Genomic DNA, 22,265 nt, shown 5'->3' with positions numbered 1-22,265 from the left:
CAAAATTAACGATATCGTCGCCTCCGACATCGTCGGGGGTAGAGTCCCCCCTTTCCTGGCCTCATTGAACGTCCTCACCATCAACGGGGCCAACAAGTCCACATATTTTCTGTAATACTCCACCGGGAACCCGTCTGGTCCTGGGGCCTTCCCTGCTTGCATGCTTCCCAGTCCCTTAATAACCTCGTCCACCCCAATCGGTGCCCCCAGGCCTACCACCCCCCGCTCCTCCACTTTCGGGAACCTCAATTGGTCCAGGAACTGCCGCATCCCCTCCTCTCCCTCTGGGGGTTGAGACCTATACAGTTCCTCATAGAAGGTCTTGAACACCTCATTTATCTTTCCTGCCCTTCGCACCATGTCTCCCCTTTCGTCTCTAATTCCTCCTATCTCCCTCACTGCTGCCCTCTTTCGCAATTGATGAGCCAACAGGCGACTAGCCTTTTCCCCATATTCATACCTCCTCCCCTGTGCCTTCCTCCACAGTACCTCCGCCTTTCTGGTGGTCAGAAGGTCAAATTCCGTCTGGAGTCGTCTCCTCTCCCTGTACAATTCCTCCTCCGGGGTCTCTGCAAATTCCCTATCCACCCTTAAAATCTCCCTCAGTAATCTTTCCCTTTCCTTGGCCTCTGTTTTCCTTTTGTGGGCCCCAATGGAGATCAGCTCTCCTCTGACCACCGCTTTTAGTGCTTCCCATACCACTCCCACAGGGACCTCACCGTCGTCATTGACCTCCAGGTATCTCTCAATACACCCCCACACTCTTGCACACACTCCCTCATCTGCCATCAGTCCCACATCTAATCGCCAGAGTGTTCTCTGCTCCCTTTCCTCTCCTAATTCCAGGTCCACCCAATGTGGGGCATGATCCGAAACCGCTATGGCTGAGTACTCAGCTTCTTCCACCCTAGAGATCAACGACCTTCCCAAAACAAAAAAATCTATCCGGCAGTCCACTTTATGGACATGGGAGAAGAAGGAAAACTCCCTAGCCCTAGGTCTAAGAAATCGCCATGGATCCACTCCCCCCATTTGGTCCATAAACCCCTTAAGTACCTTGGCCACTGCCGGCCTTCTTCCGGTCCTTGAGCTGGATCTATCTAGCCCCGGGTCCAGCACCGTATTAAAGTCCCCTCCTAAAATCAAGTTTCCTACCTCCAGGTCCGGTATACGCCCCAGCATCCGTCTCATAAATCCCGCATCGTCCCAGTTTGGGGCATACACATTAACCAACACGACCTCCATTCCCTCCAGCCTGCCACTCACCATTACATATCTACCTCCGCTATCTGCTACGATGTTCTTTGCTTCAAATGCTACCCGTTTCCCCACCAAAATGGCCACCCCTCTATTCTTTGCGTCCAGTCCTGAGTGGAACACCTGTCCCACCCATCCTTTCCTTAGCCTAACTTGGTCCGCCACCTTTAGGTGCGTCTCTTGGAGCATAACCACGTCTGCCCTTAGTCCTTTCAAATGCGCGAGCACTCGGGCCCTTTTTATCGGTCCGTTCAGGCCTCTCACGTTCCACGTGATCAGCCTCACTAGGGGGCTACCTGCCCCCCTCCCGCGTCGACTAGCCATTACCTTCTCTAGGCCAGTCCCATATCCCGCCTCCGCGCTCCCGCTCGCTCCCCCAGCGTCGCACACCATCCCCGCCCACCCACTCTTTAGCCATTTCCTTTTGGATTTCCGCAGCAGCAACCCAGTTGTCCCCCCCCCCCCCACTCCCCCTCCCTCCCCCCCCTCCCCGCTAGATCTCTTTCTAGCATGATTGCTCCCCCCATATTACTTCCGTAAGTCAGCTGACTTCAACTGACCCCGGCTACTCCTGCTCACTCCTCGACCCCCACGTGTGGGGAACTCCCATCCGCCTTGCGCCTGTCTTCCCGCCTTATTGTGTCGGGTTTGGTTAAGTTCTAACTGTGATTAGAGAGTGCTACGGCGTGATGAATGAATAAAAGGCGTAAGCATGTGGGTGTTCCTTAGCAACTGGGGCCTTGTAAGGTAGAGAAGCTTTTATAGAATCCCTACAGTGCAGAAGAAGGCCAGTTGGCCCATCGGGTCTGCACCGACCCTCTGAAAGAACACCCAAACTAGGCACAATCCCCCACCTTAGCCCCCTAACCCCACCTAGCAACAATTGGGCATAGCCAATCCATGTAACCTGCACACCTTTGGAGGTTTTAGCTTTTGCTGAATTTGTGGGCAGTTGGAGATGGGGCAATGGGGAGTGAACAGCCCTCAACTCTTAACAGGAGAAACTGGACAAGACAAGGGAGTTGTAAAGATGCAAGCTTCCTAAGGGACAAGTACAGGCTGAGATTCTCCGCCGCTGACAGCGGAGTTCCCGATGTGAAGGAGAATCTCGCGTTGGGCAAGCCGCTGATGCTATTATTGCGATGCTCAGGTCCCCTGCAAGCGACTGGATTGAGGTGCCCTGCCCATGCTAGCAGGAGGCTGAAAATGGGATAATTTGAACCCATATGCATCCTATTAACGGGATGAACCCCGGATTTTCCACATCTCCCATGCTCCTGGCCTTATCGGCTGAAATTCACACAGATGTGGATTGGCGCAAGTATTTTCCAGCATGACCCTGACACAGTGGACCTTGTGGGTGGCCAGGGGGCAGGTATTTAACAAATCCCCCAAAGTCCATTGGAGGGCCTCCTCCACTCTGCCCCTTCACCCGCCCCTCATTGGAGACCTCGCCCCCACACAATCAGGCACCCCCATCTGGAAGCTCAAGAGCAGTCCCGGCAGAAACCGTGCAAAATCACTGGGTTTTCACTGCCGCCTCAGACAGATGTGTAGCTGTTAGTTCCTAGAAAGCCCAAAACGTATCACAAGGCTTTAAACTCCCTCCGAGAAATAGCTTTTAATAGGCTATAATTGACAGGGTAATAGCATCCAGACAGGCAAATGTCTGGATTGTTTATTTTCATTTCCCTTCACACTTGAATGCATCTTGAGTACCCTGCTTTGAACATAATTCCTAGTTAAGTGCTTTCACTTCCTCTTTTTCTGAGCAAAAAACCATTTAACTGCTTTTCATGTGGTCAGGGACTGTCAGTCACAACTAGATGTTTATAATCACTGTGGTTAGGTTCAAAGCAGGTTATCTGAGATGCATTCAAGCATGATGGGAAATGAGAATAAACAATCCAAGTGGCGGCACGGTCGCAGTCACCGCGCCGATGACCCAGGTTCGAATCCCGGCTCTGGGTCACTATCCGTGAGGAGTTTGCAATCCCGATATTGGGATTCCAGTGCAAACTAGGAGCAATTTGCTTCCACAGAGAGAACATAGGGCGCGATTCTCCACTCCCACGCCGGTTGGGAGAATCGCCTGGGCCGCCAAAATTTCCGGGGATGCCGGTCCGACGCCCTCCCGCGATTCTCCCAAGCGGCGGGAACGGCCCGGTCGAGTTTCGTGGGCCGCAGGCCGGAGAATCGCCGGAGATACCGAAAATGGCGATTCTCCGTTGCTCCTGGCCTTTTCGGCTGAAATTCACACAGATGTGGATTGGCGCAAGTATTTGCCAGCATGCCCCTGACACAGTGGATCCGGCCAACCCGCGCATGCATGGGTGACGCCCGTTATGCGGAGCCGGCCGCGTCATCTATGCGGCGCCGCTTTTATGCGGGCGACAAGATGACGCGTCTAGATGACGCGGCCCCGATCCTGGCCCATTGTCAGGGCCTGAATCGGTCGGGACCGGGGCCGTTCCGCGCCGTCGTGAACCTCGACGGCGTTCATGACGGCGCAGCCACTTCGGCGTGGGAGTGGAGAATCCCGCCCATAGTCTCCCAAACAGAGAATCCGGCTCACAACCCAGATAACCAGGGAATTGGGATGGAAATTGGGATTAGAAATTGGAGTTAAGAAAACAGAGTCCAAGGTATTCATAGCATAGCATAGCATTTACAGTGCAGAAGGAGGCCATTCGGCCCATCGAGTCTGCACTGGCTCTTGGAAAGAGCACCCTACCCAAGGTCCACACCTCCACTCTATTCCCATAACCCAGCAACCCCACCCAACACGAAGGGCAATTTTGGACACTATGGGCAATTTATCATGGCCAATCCACCTAACCTGCACATCTTTGGACTGTGGGAGGAAACCGGAGCACCCGGAGGAAACCCACGCACACACGGGGAGGATGTGTAGACTCCGCACAGACAGTGACCCAAGCCGGAATCGAACCTGGGACCCTGGAGCTGTGAAGCAATTGTGCTATCCACAATGCTACCGTGCTGTATTGTTTGGAAAAATTCAAGAGAGAGTAAACAAAGTGTTCTGAGTCAAGAGACAATTGCAGTGTCTGTGTGGGTCCCACCCCCACAACCCAAAGATGTGCAGGGTAGGTGGATTGGCCATGCTAAATTGCCCCTTAATTTAAAAAAAAAAGAATTGGGTGCTCTAAATTTATGTTAAAAAAATAAACAATGCAGACACCTGGCTGTCTGCAACATATTACCCTGTCAATAGCCATTTACTAAAAGCTATTTCTCGTGTATCAAAAGGATCTGAGGGGGTTTGAAACCTTGCGATGTGGTTTTGGCTTTCAAAGAAGTAACAGCTACTGCTTTCTACTCCTCTGTCTGAGGCTGCAGTTGTAAAGGAAGTGAAAAGCCAGTAGTTTTCCACTGTTTCTGCACGGACTGTTCTTTAGCTCCCAGGCAGGTGTGAGTGATTGGGGTGGGGTGGGGAGGGGGAGGGGGGGGCTCTCTGATATGGGGGCCTGATGGGAAGTCATGGGGGGGGGGCGGGATAATCCAGCAATTTCCATGGTGGGGAGGGGGGATGCCCTTGCATGTCAGCAGAGTGGGGAGGGGCAGGATTTGCAACGTGGAGGAAAGGGAGGCCAACAGTAGGACCTTGGTATCGGGCAGCCCTCTCAAAGTGGCAGCCCGATTATTGGGATTCCAGTGCAAACTAGGATCAATTCGCTTCCACAGGGAGAACATAGTCTCCTAAACGGAGAATCCGGCCCACAATCCAGATAACCAGGGAATTGGAATAGAAATTAAAGACACCTGGAGTTAAGAAGAGTTCAAGGTATTGTTCGGGAAAATTCAAGGAAGAGTAAACAAAGTGTTCTGAGTTAAGAGACAATTGCAGTAACTAGATTTAGAGTAGGACAGCAGACTTCAGAGATAGATGATATGTTTGTTTTAATCCTGTCGGGGAATCGAGAGTTAAAGCAATTGTGAGCAATCAAGACAAAGAAATCCTCAATAGGTTGGTGTAAAATCCTGCACTGGGTTTGCTGTTAAAAGTGGGGTGGAAGCTTTGTTTAAAAATGTCATTTGGTAAACCTGGACTGGATCTCGGAATGCAAACCACTAAGGCAAAGCATACTTATGAGGGAAGATTTTAAAGTTGTTTTTTTGGGAGTGGGTTTGGGAAACTCTCACTTGACAACCATCTGGGGAAGGGGGGGGGGGCGATGTTCTGAGGAGCCATCCGAGGAGCCATTCACTTAGGGCCTTTGTCTAATTGTTAAGTTAAGGGGGGGGGGGAATAAATGCACATTGTATTATTATCCCAATTTTTTAATGTTCAATAGATGTTTTTTTCTCTTGTTAAAACTAAATTAGTGGTCTTGTGACTTTTGTTCATGCGCGTTTTATCAAAAAAGTTTTGTCTTTTGAGCCAGGATCCATGCTGGTACCTTCCCGTCCAGTTGTAACATCAACTGGGAATCATAACATGTAAAGAAAGACTTGCATATTTGGAATTGTACACTTGAAATGGGAGTTCTGGACCTCTGACCAGACTTGTAGTAATATGCTATTAAGCCAGTAATCATCATTTTTCCTTGCAGAAGTAGTACTTTAAACTTTTGCATCATGTTAAGTCTGAAGGATTTTACAGAGTTTTTTTTAAGTGCTAAAAGTCGGCCTCAGCTGATTGTGCCTCATTTAGGTCAGAACGCAGTAGTGCTTTGAACAGAAATGTGGAACAGCAATTTTCTTTTTAAATTATAGAGTTATGGGGTCAAGCCTCAGCCCAGGTTTTAAGCAATAAATCCAGGCTGACTCACCCTACAAATGTGTCATCGGCAGTCATTTGTGACGGGGGCTGGTTAAGCACACTGGGCTAAATCGCTGGCTTTGAAAGCAGACCAAGGCAGGCCAGCAGCACGGTTCAATTCCCGTGCCAGCCTCCCCGAACAGGCGTCGGAATGTGGCGACTAGGGGCTTTCCACAGTAACTTCATTGAAGCCTACTTGTGACAATAAGTGATTTTCATTTCATTTCATTTCAAAGCTCTAAACCAAAGCCTGCTCTCCCTGTTCTAGTGGCTCAGAGCGGTGTCGCAATTTAGCATGTCCAATCCACCTAACCTGCACATCTTTGGACTGTGGGAGGAAACCGGAACACCCGGAGGAAACCCACGCAGACACGGGGAGAACGTGCAGACTCCGCGCAGACAGTGACCCAAGCCGGGATTCGAACCTGGGACCCTGGAGCTGTGAAGATCTGAGGGACAGGTTGGCAAGGAGGGTGGTCATGGCTGTGTTGGACTTTACCCAATGCTGCATGGAGACCGTGGGGTCCTGGAGGAGTTAGGGTCTGTACTGGGTGGAGCTGGATAGATTGGTAAAGAGAGCATGGGAGAAATTAAACTTCCGAGGCGGCATAGACATGAACGATTGCTGATGATGTGGACCGTCAATATTGCTGAAATGGCAATGAGCAATTTTGGCAATAGACCAGGGTTGGAGGTTGAATCTCAGCTCGATATCAAGCAGGTCACTGAACCATCTGGTTTAATCTGGCAGCCAGGAGAATATACTAAGAATACATTTAACATTCATCCACTGTCATCACCAACTGGAATTTCTTGTCAAAGCTATTTCTTTGACCCAGTTTTTAAAAATGTAATTTTATTGGAAGCAAAGAATCATTCCATTTTTTAAAATAAGGAATTTGCGAGAGATGGCTGCCTGCAACCTCCAATCTGCCATTTTCAATATTCCCATTGATTTTATTGATCTTATTCCTCCGATTTCCCACCAGATATCGCCCGCTCTAGTACAAATGGTCTTCTCTGGTTCCTACATGGTCCCTGGATCACCCCACTGAGCCTATAAACGAAGTTTACAGCCACATCCAACCTGCGTTTGGGGTGGCACAGCGGTTAGCACGGCTGCTACACCGCTCCAGGGACCCGGGTTCAATTCCGGCCCCAGGTGATTCTGTGTGGAGTTCGCACTTCCTTCCCGTGTGCGCGCGGGTTTCCTCCCACCGTCCAAAGATGTGCACGTTACGTGGATCGGCCTGTGATCAATTGCGCCCTGGTGTCCAAAAGGTTAGGTGGGTTTACTGGGTTACGGGGATAGGGTGTAGGGTGCTCTTTCCAAGGGCCGGTGCAGACTCAGACGGGCCAAATGGCCTCCTGCATTGTAAATTCTATGAGTTGTGCAGCACTTTAGAACACTGAGCTGTTAGCTGCTTCTCAGAAGTGCAGATAGACACAAATTGGCACCAACAGAACATAACAAGGTTCTGCACTGCCATATTAACTAAAACTCCGACTAATTTTAATCACGCACAATGAAAGAATCCTCAAGTGGAGCCAGTTAATGGACTCAAACCAGAAACATGCTCCCCATTGAGAAAGCAGCTGAAAATAAAGCTGCTTCACATAAGGAATAGTTTTGAGGAAAATCACAATCTTTGGCAGCTGATTTGTTTGTGCATTATTTTACATGCTAAAGAAAGGCTAGGGTAGCATTCTTGTGTCCTCGCATTTCTTATTTTACAACAGGTCAAAATCTATTGCAGCTCCCATTGCTATTGATCGGTACTGCAACAAATAAAGTGACATGGTTGTCCCTTCTTAGCATTTAACGCTGACCTGGAGGACAGTCTGGTGCCCGCAACACTGCCTTGTGTTAACCCTTACACTTTGCTTTCTGCTCCTTTTCTCCCTCTAGCCCTGACGCTTGAGAATGCCGCAGCCGACAGTGAGGTTAATCGTGACTGGCGATGATTTTGGATACTGTTTAAGGAGGAATCGAGGTATTATGGAATGCTTCAATGCGAGAGCAATTTCTAATGTTTCCTTGTTGGTAAACGGTACTGCGGCTAAAGAGGCTGCCACATTGGCAACAAGGTGGGTCTGCTCTTTTGACACTCTCTCTTTCGGCCTTTTTTTTTTTTTCGAATTAAAATTATTTTTGGTGTGTAACTAAATATGCCTGGCAATTCAGTCAAGCAGAAGGAAACTACTCTTTAAAAGGGAGGGAGGGTGGAAGTTGGTGAAAGCCACAAGAAGCGAAGAAAAGGCTTGGCTTTGTGTCACGACTTTCGCAATTTCAATGTGTCTCAAAGTTCTTTACAGCCAACAGAATGTTTCTGAAGTATTGATTATCGTTCTATAGGTAAACCCAGCAGCCATTTTGCAGGTAGAATGGTCCCACAATAAGAAAAAGGACTCGTTACTTTGTTTTGGTGATGTTTATGAGTTACAATTTTGGCCAAGAGAGCAGGAGAACCCCCCCCCGGTTGTCTTCGACTAGACTCTTGAGATCTTTCACAAAAGAACAAACAGAGCCTCCATTTAATGCTTCATCCGAAAGACGAGGCCGGGATCTTCTGGACGCGCCGCCAGCGGCCATCGCCACGGGCGGGGCGGGAACATTTGGAGAGCCGCTGACTTCCAACAGTTCTCCGAATTTCCCTGCCCTGCCCACTATGTTGCCCGCCGGTGTCGGGGCTGGAGAATCCCGCCCGGCATCTCCAGCAACGCCGCGCTCCCTTGCCACTCCACTGAAGTGGCAGCCTAGATTATGTACTTAAAACTCTGGGGTGGGACTTGAACTCACAATTTTCTGGCTCAGCGGCAAGAGTGCTCCCCTCGCTGAGTCAAGGAGAGTGGATCCAGTATTAGAGTTAAGCTATGCACCTTCTGTTGATGCAGGGCAGCACGGTAGCACAGTGGTTAGCACAGTTGCTTCACAGCGCCAGGGTCCTAGGTTCAATTCCCAGCTTGGGTCACTGACTGTGCGGAGTCTGCATGTTCTCCCCGTGTCTGCGTGGGTTTCCTCCGGATGCTCCAAAGATGTGCAGGTTAGGTGGAATGGCCATGATAAATTGCCCTTCGTGTCCAAAAGGGTTAGGTGGGGTTACTGGATTACGGGGATAGGCTTAAGTAGGGTGCTGATTCCAAGAGCCGGTGCAGACTCGATGGACCGAATGGCCCCCTTCTGCACTGTAAATTCTATAAATTCTATGCACTGCAAATTCAACTGTGTAATTGTATCATCTCCACTGTAAACTGGATGCAAAATTAAATTTGGCCAAATTGGACGAGTCAAGTTCAAAATGCTCCAGGGTTGGTTCTTTGGAAGGTATTTGTAACTTTTAAATTTCCTGTTTGAATCTTTCTGATGTTGGCAATGAGCTGTTATTCCATCGCCACTGACACTAATCAGCATAAAAATGCGTGTGCATTTGCAAGCATTGATACAAGGCTCCGATCCTTTGGTTAAAACTGGCAGTATAATTTGGGAATGCTAGTTTTCAGTCTCAAGTAAGTACCTCTCGGAAAGCCGCAGTCAAAGAACTTCTTAATCCTCGTCCAAAAAAGATGAGGTTGAATTAAACTTGAGTCTGTATTCATCAACTCAGATTGCTGGCCGGTTTTCTACTGAACAGATACATGAGTCTCGCCCTACTTCAGAAATATCTTTAAACCACACTATCTGGTAAGCTTATTTCTTTTTTGTATTGTCAACCCAAAATAAACAGCAATTTTTAAAAAATTGCAGTCACGCAAGGTCAGAATGAAACCCAAGTCCCTGGCACTATGAGGCAGCAGTGCCATGGTGATAATTGACAGTTATTATAGTAAGACCATAAGACATAGGAGCGGAAGTAAGGCCATTCGGCCCATCAAGTCCACTCCGCCATTCAATCATGGCTGATTTCAACTCCATTTACCCGCTCTCTCTCCAAAGCCCTTAATTCCTCGAGAAATCAAGAATTTATCAACTTCTGTCTTAAAGACACTCAACGTCCCGGCCTCCACCGCCCTCTGTGGCAATGAATTCCACAGACCCACCACTCTCTGGCTGAAGAAATTTCTCCTCATCTCTGTTCTAAAGTGACTCCCTTTTATTCTAAGGCTGTGCCCCCGGGTCCTAGTCTCCCCTGCTAATGGAAACAACTTCCCTACATCCACCCTATCTAAGCCATTCATTATCTTGTAAGTTTCTATTAGATCTCCCCTCAACCTCCTAAACTCCAATGAATATAATCCCAGGATCCTCAGACGTTCATCGTATGTTAGGCCTACCATTCCTGGGATCATCCGTGTGAATCTCCGCTGGACCCGCTCCAGTGCCAGTATGTACTTCCTGAGGTGTGGCGCCCAAAATTGCTCACAGTATTCTAAATGGGGCCTAACTAATGCTTTATAAAGCTTCAGAAGTACATCCCTGCTTTTATATTCCAAGCCTCTTGAGATGAATGACAACATTGCATTTGCTTTATTAATTACGGACTCAACCTGCAAGTTTACCTTTAGAGAATCCTGGACTAGGACTCCCAAGTCCCTTTGCACTTCAGCATTATGAATTTTGTCACCGTTTAGAAAATAGTCCATGCCTCTATTCTTTTTTCCAAAGTGCAAGACCTCGCACTTGCCCACGTTGAATTTCATCAGCCATTTCTTGGACCACTCTCCTAAACTGTCTAAATCTTTCTGCAGCCTCCCCACCTCCTCCATACTACCTGCCCCTCCACCTATCTTTGTATCATCGGCAAACTTAGCCAGAATGCCCCCAGTCCCGTCATCTAGATCGTTAATATATAAAGAGAACAGCTGTGGCCCCAACACTGAACCCTGCGGGACACCACTCGTCACCGGTTGCCATTCCGAAAAAGAACCTTTTATCCCAACTCTCTGCCTTCTGCCTGACAGCCAATCGTCAATCCATGTTAGTACCTTGCCTCGAATACCATGGGCCCTTATTTTACTCAGCAGTCTCCCGTGAGGCACCTTATCAAAGGCCTTTTGGAAGTCAAGATAGATAACATCCATTGGCTCTCCTTGGTCTAACCTATTTGTTATCTCTTCAAAGAACTCTAACAGGTTTGTCAGGCACGATCTCCCCTTACTAAATCCATGCTGACTTGTCCTAATCTGACCCTGCACTTCCAAGAATTTAGAAATCTCATCCTTAACAATGGATTCTAGAATCTTGCCAACAACCGAGGTTAGGCTAATTGGCCTATAATTTTCCATCTTTTTCCTTGTTCCCTTCTTGAACAGGGGGGTTACAACAGCGATTTTCCAATCCTCTGGGACTTTCCCAGACTCCAGTGACTTTTGAAAGATCATAACTAACGCCTCCACTATTTCTTCAGCTATCTCCTTTAGAACTCTAGGATGTAGTCCATCTGGGCCCGGAGATTTATCAATTTTTAGACCTCTTAGTTTCTCTAGCACTTTCTCCTTTGTGATGGCTACCATATTCAACTCTGCCCCCTGACTCTCCGGAATTGGTGGGATATTACTCATGTCTTCTACTGTGAAGACTGACGCAAAGTACTTATTTAGTTCCTCAGCTATTTCCTTATCTCCCATCACAAAATTACCAGCGTCATTTTGGAGCGGCCCAATGTCAACTTTTGCCTCCCGTTTGTTTTTAATGTATTTAAAGAAACTTTTACTATCATTCCTAATGTTACTGGCTAGCCTACCTTCATATTTGATCCTCTCTTTCCTTATTTCTCTCTTTGTTATCCTCTGTTTGTTTTTGTAGCCTTCCCAATCTTCTGACTTCCCACTACTCTTTGCCACATTATAGGCTTTCTCTTTTGCTTTGATGCATTCCCTCACTTCCTTTGTCAGCCATGGCTGCCTAATCCCCCCTCTGATAACCTTTCTTTTCTTTGGGATGAACCTCTGCACTGTGTCCTCAATTACTCCCAGAAACTCCTGCCATTGCTGTTCTACTGTCTTTCCCATTAGGCTCTGCTCCCAGTCGATTTTCGTCAGTTCCTCCCTCATGCCCCTGTAGTTACCTTTATTTAACTGTAACACCTTTACATCTGATTCTACCTTCTTTCTTTCAAATTGGAGATTGAATTCTACCATATTATGATCACTGCCTCCTAAGTGCTCCCTTACTTTAAGATCTTTAATCAAGTCTGGCTCATTACATAACACTAAGTCCAGAATGGCCTGTTCCCTCGTGGGCTCCATCACAAGCTGTTCCAAAAAGCCCTCCTGTAAACATTCAATGAATTCCCTTTCCTTGGGTCCACTGGCAGCATTATTTACCCAGTCCACCTGCATATTGAAGTCCCCCATGATCACTGTGACCTTGCCTTTCTGACATGCACTTTCTATTTCGTGGTGCATTTTGTGCCCCCGGTCCTGACCACTGTTAGGAGGCCTGTACATAACTCCCATTATGGTTTTTTTGCCTTTGTGGTTCCTCAACTCTACCCACACAGACTCCACATCATCTGACCCTATGTCATTTAGTGCTATTGATTTAATTTCACTCCTAATTAACAAGGCAACCCCGCCCCCTCTGCCCACCTCCCTGTCTTTTCGATAGGCTGTGAATCCCTGGATGTTTAAATGCCAGTCCTGAACCCCCTGCAACCATGTCTCTGTGATGCCTACCACATCATACCTGCCAGTCACAATCTGGGCCACAAGCTCATCTACCTTGTTCCGTACACTGCGCGCATTTAAATATAGCACCTTTAATTCTCTATTGACCGTCCCTTTTTGTTTTCTTAGTGTGGTGGACCTTGGTTTACTGAGCCTTTCCATACACTGTCATATTTTGTGGGATGGGGACTATCGTAACCTCTCCTGAGTTCTGTCTTTTCGTGCTTTTTTGTATTCCTAAGCAGCTACGCTTCCCACTGATTACTTCACCTCTTGGTTCCCTGACTTTCCCTTCCCCCCCAATCTTTAGTTTGAAGTCCTATTGACCACCCTATTTATTCTTTTCGCCAGAACACTGATCCCAGCTCGGTTCAGGTGGAGACCATCCCAACGGTATAGGTCCCCCCGTCCCAAAACTGATGCCAGTGTCCCATGAAAAGGAACCCCTCTTCAAGTTTATTCAGCTAGTCACTTTATTTGCTTAGTAGAATAACATTCAAGGTCAAATTGCTATTTCTCAAAAGTAAAGACAACTTACAACAGGTGCTCTTGAGAACCAGCGCCAGGGAAAACCTACTCGTCCTTCTCCTCACTAATCTACTTCTTGTAAATGCATCTATCCAGGGCAGTATTAGTAAGAGTGACTAATGCCCAGTCCTTGTGGAAGCAAAGCTTTGTCTTCACACTGAGCAGTCGCGAAAGACGTGCTTATTAGGCGAATTGGAAATTCTGAATTCTCCCTCGATGTACCCGAACAGGCGCCGGAATGCGGCGACTAGAGGATTTTCACAGTAACTTCATTGCAGAGTTAATTGTGACACTGATAATTATTATTATTCCTCCACTGTGTTGTCTGGCACTGCCGTTGTGCGAAATGGGGAAGGTTTCAAACAGATCTAGCAACTCAAAAACTGATCATCCTTGATGTGATGTCCATGGGCCAAGAGCAGCAGCAGCAGAATTGCACTCAAGCATAATCTGTAACCTCACAGCCTGGAACTCTACCATCACTGTCAAGCCAGGGGTGCCAGCCCTGATTATATGGAGAGTGTAGGAGTCCATACCTGGAGGAGTAGCACCTGGCATACTTAAAAATAAGGTACCAATCTGGTAATACCACACACAGAGTGACATGCATGATACAAACAACAGAGGCAGCATACGATAGCAGAGCTAAACCTGCCAACGATCAACAGATCAGATCAAAGCTCTGCGATCATATATAGTGGTGGAGAATTAAACAAGAAATGGAAATGGGTGCTCCTTGAATGTCGCTATTCTCGATGATGGTGGAACCCAGCATCTTGAGTGCAAAACACGGCTGAAGTGTGCACATGAAGTATCAGGTGGATGGCCCATCTCCACGTCCTGCTGAGGCCTCCATCATCACAAGTGCTGGTGTGCAGCCAATTAATTCACTCCACGTCATATCAAGAAATGGCCAAAGACACTGGATATGGTTCAGGTTATAGGCCCTGACAATATTATATTTAAATACAAAACCTGTGCATTGTCAAGATTAATCAGCCATGATCACATTAAATGGCGGGATAGGCTCGAGGGGCTGAATGGCCAACTCCTGTTCCTATGTTTGTAATGGGAATGATGACATTTTAAATGATGCATACATGACTCGCTAGAAAGTGCAACCAGAATATCCTGAAGCTGGGACTTCCAGGACTGACCTGTAGCTATTGTTTTGATGGAGCAATTGTGTGGATTGCATACCAACATGACAAGAAGACACAAAGACAAATCTCTGATAAAATTTGGCATGATTTTTGAAATTGGAAAAGTGCCTCACGTTGATTAGTACAATAAACTAAAATGAACATTAATGAACGTTGTGTTGTGTGCACAGTTTTGGTCCCCTTGCCGTAAGGCATCAGAGGCAGCCAAGAGAAGCTTCACTAGGTTGATCCCCAGTATGGCAGGATTTTCGTATGAGAAGTTGACTAGGTTGGGCTTGTACCCATTGAAACATTGAGGATTCTCAGGGGGCTTGACAGGGTAGATGCTGAGAAGATGTTTCCACTTGTGGTTGAGTCTAGGATCAGAGGGCATAATCTCAGAGTAAGGGGTCGCCCATTTAAGATAGAGATGAGGAGGAATTTCTTCTCTCGGAGAGTAGTGAACCTGTGGAATTCTTTACTGCAGAGAGCTGTAGAGGCTAGTTATTAAATACGTTCAAGGCTGGATACAGATTTTTAATTGGTAAGGGAATTAAGGATAATGGATAAGTGAAATTGGGGAGTATCAGATCAGATCAGCCATGATCTCATTGAATGGTGGAGCAGACTCAATGGACTAATGGCCTACCTCTGGTCCTATGTCTTATGAAGGCGTTTTTATTACTTGAGAGGGAATGGCCGTAATATTACGCCCGGACGGCCGGAGGACCGGGGGGGGGGGGGGCGGGGGGGGGGGGGGGGCAGTCCTAAAATCGGCTGGCATGGTGAGGTGGAGGTGTCGTGCTTGTTGCCCACCTGCATTCGCTGGAATTTTACCGATGGTGGGATAGGTGTCAGACCCCCCCCCACCTCCCCTTTCTCCCAGTGAGCCAGAGAAGACACAGCCAGAGTGAGACAGCAAAGAGTGAGTTTGGGAATTTGAATCTAGGTGGAAATTGAATCAAATCAAATCAGTAAGTCAGCTCCTTTTAAATTTCAGGAGTTTAAATTAATTTAAATTAATCTAGAATTGTGCAGTGTAGGTTAACAAAGGCTGCCCCACCCACTCACATAACTGGTTGGCAGTTAAGTGTCAGTCACTTTAATCTACTTTGATCTAAAAGCAGGTGGGGGAGGGGAGTCAACTCAGGCCTATTTTAAAAAAGCAACTTGTAACTCACTCCCAGTGAGTTCTCCCAGTGAGCCAGAGAAGACACAGCCAGAGTGAGACAGCAAAGAGTGAGTTTGGGAATTTGAATCTAGGTGGGAATTCGAAGCTGGGTGGGGAGCAAGTACTTTTTATCCCTGGTAAGTGACTGGTAAGTAGTTTCTCTGTTTTCTTTTCATTGGTATATTTATTTATTTTTTCTTCGTTGTTTTTTTTCTTTTGGAAATTGTAGTTGTTGAAGTTAACTGAGGGTTTAAGACATGGCAGGAGATCTCAGACCCGTGACATGCTCCTCGTGTGCAATGTGGGAGCTCAGGGACACATCCACTGTCCCTGGCTCCTTCACGTGCAAGAAGTGTGTCCAGTTGCAGCTCCTGTTGGACGGGTTGATGGCTCTGGAGCTGTGGATGGACTCACTTTGGAGCGTCCGCGATGCTGAGGACGTCGTGGATAGCACGTTTAGCGAGTTGGTCACACCACAGGTGAAAGGTACTGAGGGAGATAGAAAATGGGTGACCAAAAGACAGCAAGAGTAGGAAGGCAGTGCAGGTGTCCCCTGCGGTCATCTCCCTGCAAAACAGATATACTGCTTTGGATACTGTTGAGGGAGATGGCTCACCAGGGGAAGGCAGCAGCAGCCAGGTTCAAGGCACCGTGGCTGGCTCCGCTGTGCAGCTGGGCAGGAAGAAGAATGGCAGGGCTATAGTGATAGGGGACTCGAATCGTAAGGGGAATAGACAGGCAGTTCTGCGGACGCAATCGAGACTCCAGGATGGTCTGTTGTCTCCCTGGTGCAAGGGTCAAGGATGTCTCAGAGTGGCTGCAGGACATTCTGGGGGGGGGGACAGCCAGCTGTTGTGGTGCACATAGGCACCAACGATATAGGTACAGAATGGGACGAGGTCCTACAAGCTGAATTCAGGGAGTTAGGAGTTAAACTAAAAAGTAGGATCTCAAAGGTAGTAATCTCAGGATTGCTACCAGTGCCACGAGCTAGTCAGAGTAGGAATGTCAGGATAGATAGGATGAATGAATGGCTCGAGAGATGGTGCAAGAGGGAGGGATTCAAATTCTTGGGGCATTGGAACCAGTTCTGGGGGAGGTGGGACCAGTACAAACCGGACGGTCTGCACCTGGGCAGGACTGGAACCTATGTCCTGGGGGGGGGCGGGGGTTTGTTAGAGCTGTTGGGGAGAGTTTAAACTAATGTGACAGGGGGATGGGAACCGATGCAGGAAGTTGGAAGGTAGTAAAACAGGGACGTGAACAAAAGGCAGTAAGGGGGAAAGTGTACGGCAGGGAAGCCATAGTCAACAATCAAAAAGGGCGACAGTACAAGGTACAGTGTCTGAGGGGACATCAGTGAATAGGACCAGGAATACTAAAAGGAATAAAACGGGAAGTAAAAGCAATAATGGTAAGCAACGCGGCAGGTTGTTACATGAAGATATGGGTTCAACGACAAGGAAAATTAGAAGTTAAGAGGAAATATAACTTAGGAGAGGTTACTGATCGAGGTGTTAAGATTCAGAACAGAGGTAAAAAGGCCAACATAACTTTACCTGAATGCTCGTAGTATTCGGAATATAAGTTAAATGAGTTGATGGTGCAAATCATCGTGAATGACTATGATTTAGTGGCCATTACTGAAACATGGTTAAAGGATGGTCACAACTGGGAGTTAAATATCCGAGGGTATCAAACTATTCAGAAGGACAGAGTGGATGGTCAGGGAGGTGGTGTAGTTCTGTTATTTAAGGATGACATCCGGGCAATAGTAAAGGATGACATTGGTGCTATGGAGGATAAGGTTGAATCCATTTGGGTGGAAATCAGGAATAGAAAAGGCGAAAAAGTCACTGATAGGAGTAGTCTATAGGCCACCAAATAGTAACATTATGGTGGGGCAGGCAATAAACAAAGAAATAACTGATGCATGTAGAAATGGTACAGCAGTTATCATGGGGGATTTTAATCTACATGTCGATTGGTTTAACCAGGTCGGTCAAGGCAGCCTTGAGTAGTTTATAGAATGTATCTGCGATAGTTTCCTAGAACAGTATGTAATGGAACCTACGAGGGAACAAGCGGTCCTAGATCTGGTCCTGTGTAATGAGACCGGATTGATTCAGGATGTCATAGTTAGGGATCCTCTCGGAAGGAACGATCACAATATGGTGGAATTTAAATTACTGATGGAGGGTGAGAAGGTAAAATCAAACACTAGTGTTTTGTGCTTAAACAAAGGAGATTACAATGGGATGAGAGAAGAACTAGTTAAGGTAGACTGGGAGCAAAGACTTTATGGTGAAACAGTTGAGGAACAGTGGAGCATGTTCCAAGCAATTTTTCACAGTGCTCAGCAAAGGTTTATACCAACAAAAAGGAAGGACGGTAGAAAGAGGGAAAATCGACCGTAGATATCTAAGGAAATAAGGGAGAGTATCAAATTGAAGGAAAAAGCATACAAAGTAGCAAAGATTAGTGGGAGACTAGAGGACTGGGAAATCTTTAGGGGGCAACAGAAAGCTACTAAAAAGCTATAAAGAAGAGTAAGATAGATTATGAGAGTAAACGTGCTCAGAATATAAAAACAGATAGTAAAAGTTTCTACAAATACATAAAACAAAAAAGAGTGGCTAAGGTAAATATTGGTCCTTTAGAGGATGAGAAGGGAGATTTAATAATGGGAGATGAGGAAATGGCTGAGGAACTGAACAGGTTTTTTGGGGCGGTCTTCACAGTGGAAGACACAAATAACATGCCAGTGACTGATGGAAATGAGGCTATGACAGGTGAGGACCTTGAGAGGATTGTTATCACTAAGGAGGTAGTGATGGGCAAGCTAATGGGGCTAAAGGTAGACAAGTCTCCTGGCCCTGATGGACGGCATCCCAGAGTGCTAAAAGAGATGGCTAGTGTTTTTGAAAACTCGCCACTATTCTTAGAAGTCTCTCTATACCAAAAAGGGCCGACATTCTAAATGGTGATCAGGGATTCTCACTCCCCGACTCCGTTGCAAGCTTCAATGGGTGCTATTCAGGTCAAACTATGTTTTCAAGTTATCCCCCGGTATAACCCATACCTTCACCGAAGATTTCATCTACTTACCACTTAGTAGCATCGATCCTGGGTCCCGCATTGCTAAGTAAGTAAAGTAGACTTTGGAATAACCACTATTTCAGGTTAAATTAAGTTATTTTATTATTTTTTTTTAAAGATGCAGTCACTGTCTTTACAGAAAGGAAAAAGATCTTGCTTCTGGATCCTTCTGGTTGGTTGAAGGGACCTTCAGGCCCAACTTGACAATCAATCTTCTTTTTAAAATCTGGTCTTCTTTAGATATATTAGCTGTTTTAGCTTGGTTGCTGTGTCCTATCTTTCCCATGTACAGAGCTGTGAGAGCTGACTCTGCTGGCTGTCTCCGAGCTGAATTTGCCTACTCTTTAAATTCTAGTCTTCCTTAGATGTATTAGCTATTTTAGCTCGGCTGCTCTGCCCTGTCCATTTCCCATGGCCGAGCTGACTGTAATCTGACTCTGCTTCTCTCTCCACCCCCCCCCCCCCCCACCCCCCTTCTCTCTCTCTCTCTGAGTTCTGCTTCTGGTTCCCTTTCTTCGGGTTTATATATTTTTCTAACAGTTATCTAGTTTTTATGAATTTATTGTAAAGTAACTCCTGATTTTCTTTGATTTTAAAAAGTATCTTTGATCTAAACTTTCTAATCCAACTAAGTACTCATTTTGACATGACTTCATCTCATAGATCTGATTACATTGTTTCCTTTGTGATGTTCAAAATGCTTTGACTTCAAGAGGTGTTACTTTTAATTCCTGTCATTTCTGTAGTTTTATTTTCCAATTGTGTCCTCAGCTCATAATTTTGACTTTGATTTTGGCTTCGAATTATGTTTCTCGTAGACTGATAGTCTCCAGTTTTCTTTAATTTACCTGGTATTAGCAAATTTTCACACTTTGAATTCTCACCAAATTCAACTGAACCTCATCCATTCTTTTCCAGATGTTTACTAAGATAGTTACTTTCAATGAAGGTGTGAGCCATTGTTTTTGGCTTCATTCAAAATCCTGTTTGTCTTGTTTGCTAAGCCTGTTTGACCAAGGATATCTGAATTTTACAATCCTGCTCCTGGCAGCTGCTGTTAACCCTTTTGTGGGGTCTTTCCCTGTATCCTCTCATGTTTCTCTCAGACCAGATATTGCCAGACTTCCATGTTTCAAATGACACATCTTTCCATATTTTCAATAACACTAGGGAGATTGCAAATGCACTCGTGATAATTTACCAAAATTCACTAGACTCTGGGGTGGTCCCGGCGGATTGGAAATTAGCAAACGTGACACCACTGTTTAAAAAAGGAGGTAGGCAGAAAGCGGGTAATTATAGGCCAGTGAGCTTAACTTCGGTAGTAGGGAAGATGCTGGAATCTATCATCAAGGAAGAAATAGCGAGGCATCTGGATGGAAATTGTCCCATTGGGCAGTCGCAGCATGGGTTCATAAAGGGCAGGTCGTGCCTAACTAATTTCGTGGAATTTTTTGAGGACGTTACCAGTGCGGTAGATAACGGGGAGCCAATGGATGTGGTATATCTGGATTCCAGAAAGCCTTTAACAAGGTGCCACACAAAAGGTTGATGCATAAGATAAAGATGCATGGCATTAAGTAGCATGGATAGAGGATTGGTTAATTAATAGAAAGCAAAGAGAGGGGATTAATGGGTGTTTCTCTGGCAAACAGTATCTAGTGGTGTCCCTCAGGGATCAGTGTTGGGCCCACAACTGTTCACAATTTACATAGATGATTTGGAGTTGGGGACCAAGGGCAATGTGTCCAAGTTTGCAGACGACACTAAGATGAGTGGTAAAGCAAAAAGTGAAGCGGATACTGGAAGTCTGCAGAGGGATTTGGATAGGCTAAGTGAATGGGCTAGGGTCTGGCAGATGGAATACAATGTTGACAAATAAATGTGAGGTTATCCATTTTGGTAGGAATAACAGCAAAAGGGATTATTATTTAAAGGATAAAATATTAAAACATGCTGCTGTGCAGAGAGACCTGGGTGTGCTAGTGCATGAGTCGCAAAAAGTTGGTTTACAGGTGCAATAGGTGATTAAGAAGGCAAATGGAATTTTGTCCTTCATTGCTCGAGGGATGGAGTTTAAGACTAGGGAGGTTATGCTGCAATTTTATAAGGTGTTAGTGAGGCCACATCTGGAGTATTGTGTTCAGTTTTGGTCTCCTTACTTGAGAAAGGATGTACTGGCACTGGAGGGTGTGCAGAGGAGATTCATTAGGTTAATCCCAGAGCTGAAGGGGTTGGATTACGAGGAGAGGTTGAGTAGACTGGGACTGTACTCGTTGGAATTTAGAAGGATGTGGGGGGATCTTATAGAAACATATACAATTATGAAGGGAATAGATAGGATAGATGCGGGCAGGTTGTTTCCACTGGCGGGTGAAAGCAGAACTAGGGGGCATGGCCTCAAAATAAGGGGAAGTAGATTTAGGACTGAGTTTAGGAGGAACTTCTTCACCCAAACGGTTGTGAATCTATGAAATTCCTTGCCCAGTGAAGCAAGTAGAGGCTCCTTCATTAAATGTTTTTAAGATAAAGATAGATAGTTTTTTGAAGAATAAAGGGATTAAGGGTTATGGTGTTCGGGCCGGAAAGTGGAGCTGAGTCCACAAAGATCAGCCATGATCTCATTGAATGGCGGAGCAGGCTCGAGGGGCCAGATGGCCTACTCCTGCTCCTAGTTCTTATATTCTCACCTGCCCCTGGGCTAGTTGAGACTCTTAATTGGCCAATTAATGGCACCTAATCAAATAAAGTTCTCTCTGTCTCTTTCTCAAACAGAAACAAAGTTCCTCTTGGTCTTCATGCAAACCTTTCTGAGGGTTTGCCAGTCTGTGAGCAACTCCGAATGAGTTCTTCCCTTGTCAACAAGGATGGCTTTTTCCACGGAAAGATGGCAATTAGGGAAGCACTGAAGAGTGGCCATATCAACCTGTCTGAGGTACACCTTGATAATGGAAACTGTTGGCGCATGGGACCAATTTCAAATATGTGCGTGTTTTCGATCTCTGCACCACGGGGAGGTGGTGGTGTAGTGGTATTATTACTGGACTAGTGCCCCGAGGGTAAGGAGAGGGTTCCTGGAACGCAGTAGGGACCGAAGAGGGTTGGCGCTGCCAAACCTGGGGAGCTACTACTGGGCAGCAAATGTGTCGATGATCCGCAAGTGGGTTATGGAGGGAGAGGGGGCGGCATGGAAGAGGATGGAGATGGCGTCCTGCAAAGGAACGAGCCTGGGGGCGTTGGTGACAGCATCGCTGCCGCTCTCGTCGACAAAGTATACCACGAGCCCGGTGGTGGCGGCAACGCTAAGGATCTGGGGCCAGTGGAGACGGCACAGGGGTGCAATGGGAGCATCGGTGTGGTCCCCGTTCAGGTGTAACCATCGGTTTGTCCCGGGGAAGATGGACGGGGGGTTCCAGAGCTGGCATCGGGCGGGGATCAGAAGAATGGGGGACCTGTTCATTGACGGAACGTTTGCGAGCCTAGGGGCACTGGAGGAGATGTTTGAGTTACCCCTGGGAAATGCCTTTAGATATATGCAGGTGAGGGCTTTTGTGAGGCGACAGGTCAGGTAATTCCCGTTGCTCCCGGCACAAGAAATTCAAGACAGGGTGATCTCGGGTGCATGGGTCGGGGAGGACAAGGTTTCAGCAATACACCAAGAGATGAAAGAAGAGGGGGA

The 22,265-nt window shown here is 46.7% G+C and overlaps 1 protein-coding gene across 3 annotated transcripts in view; it reads left to right on the top strand.

Annotated features, from left to right (window-relative positions):
- ydjc (YdjC chitooligosaccharide deacetylase homolog) overlaps positions 1–22,265 on the top strand; it is a 118,392-nt gene that overhangs the window by 44,276 nt on the left and 51,851 nt on the right. For all 3 annotated transcript variants that reach the window (XM_072475046.1, XM_072474883.1, XM_072474964.1), the window contains exons 2-3: positions 7,950–8,128; positions 21,362–21,521. In XM_072475046.1, coding sequence (XP_072331147.1) covers positions 7,965–8,128; positions 21,362–21,521 — 324 coding nt within the window. In that variant the 5' untranslated portion in view covers positions 7,950–7,964. The remainder of the gene's footprint in view (positions 1–7,949; positions 8,129–21,361; positions 21,522–22,265) is intronic.

Source organism: Scyliorhinus torazame, chromosome 1 (assembly GCF_047496885.1).
Source record: "Scyliorhinus torazame isolate Kashiwa2021f chromosome 1, sScyTor2.1, whole genome shotgun sequence".
NCBI lineage: Eukaryota > Metazoa > Chordata > Chondrichthyes > Carcharhiniformes > Scyliorhinidae > Scyliorhinus > Scyliorhinus torazame.
The sequence above is the reverse complement of the archived record's forward strand: the minus strand, read 5'-3'. Positions and strand labels throughout refer to the sequence as shown.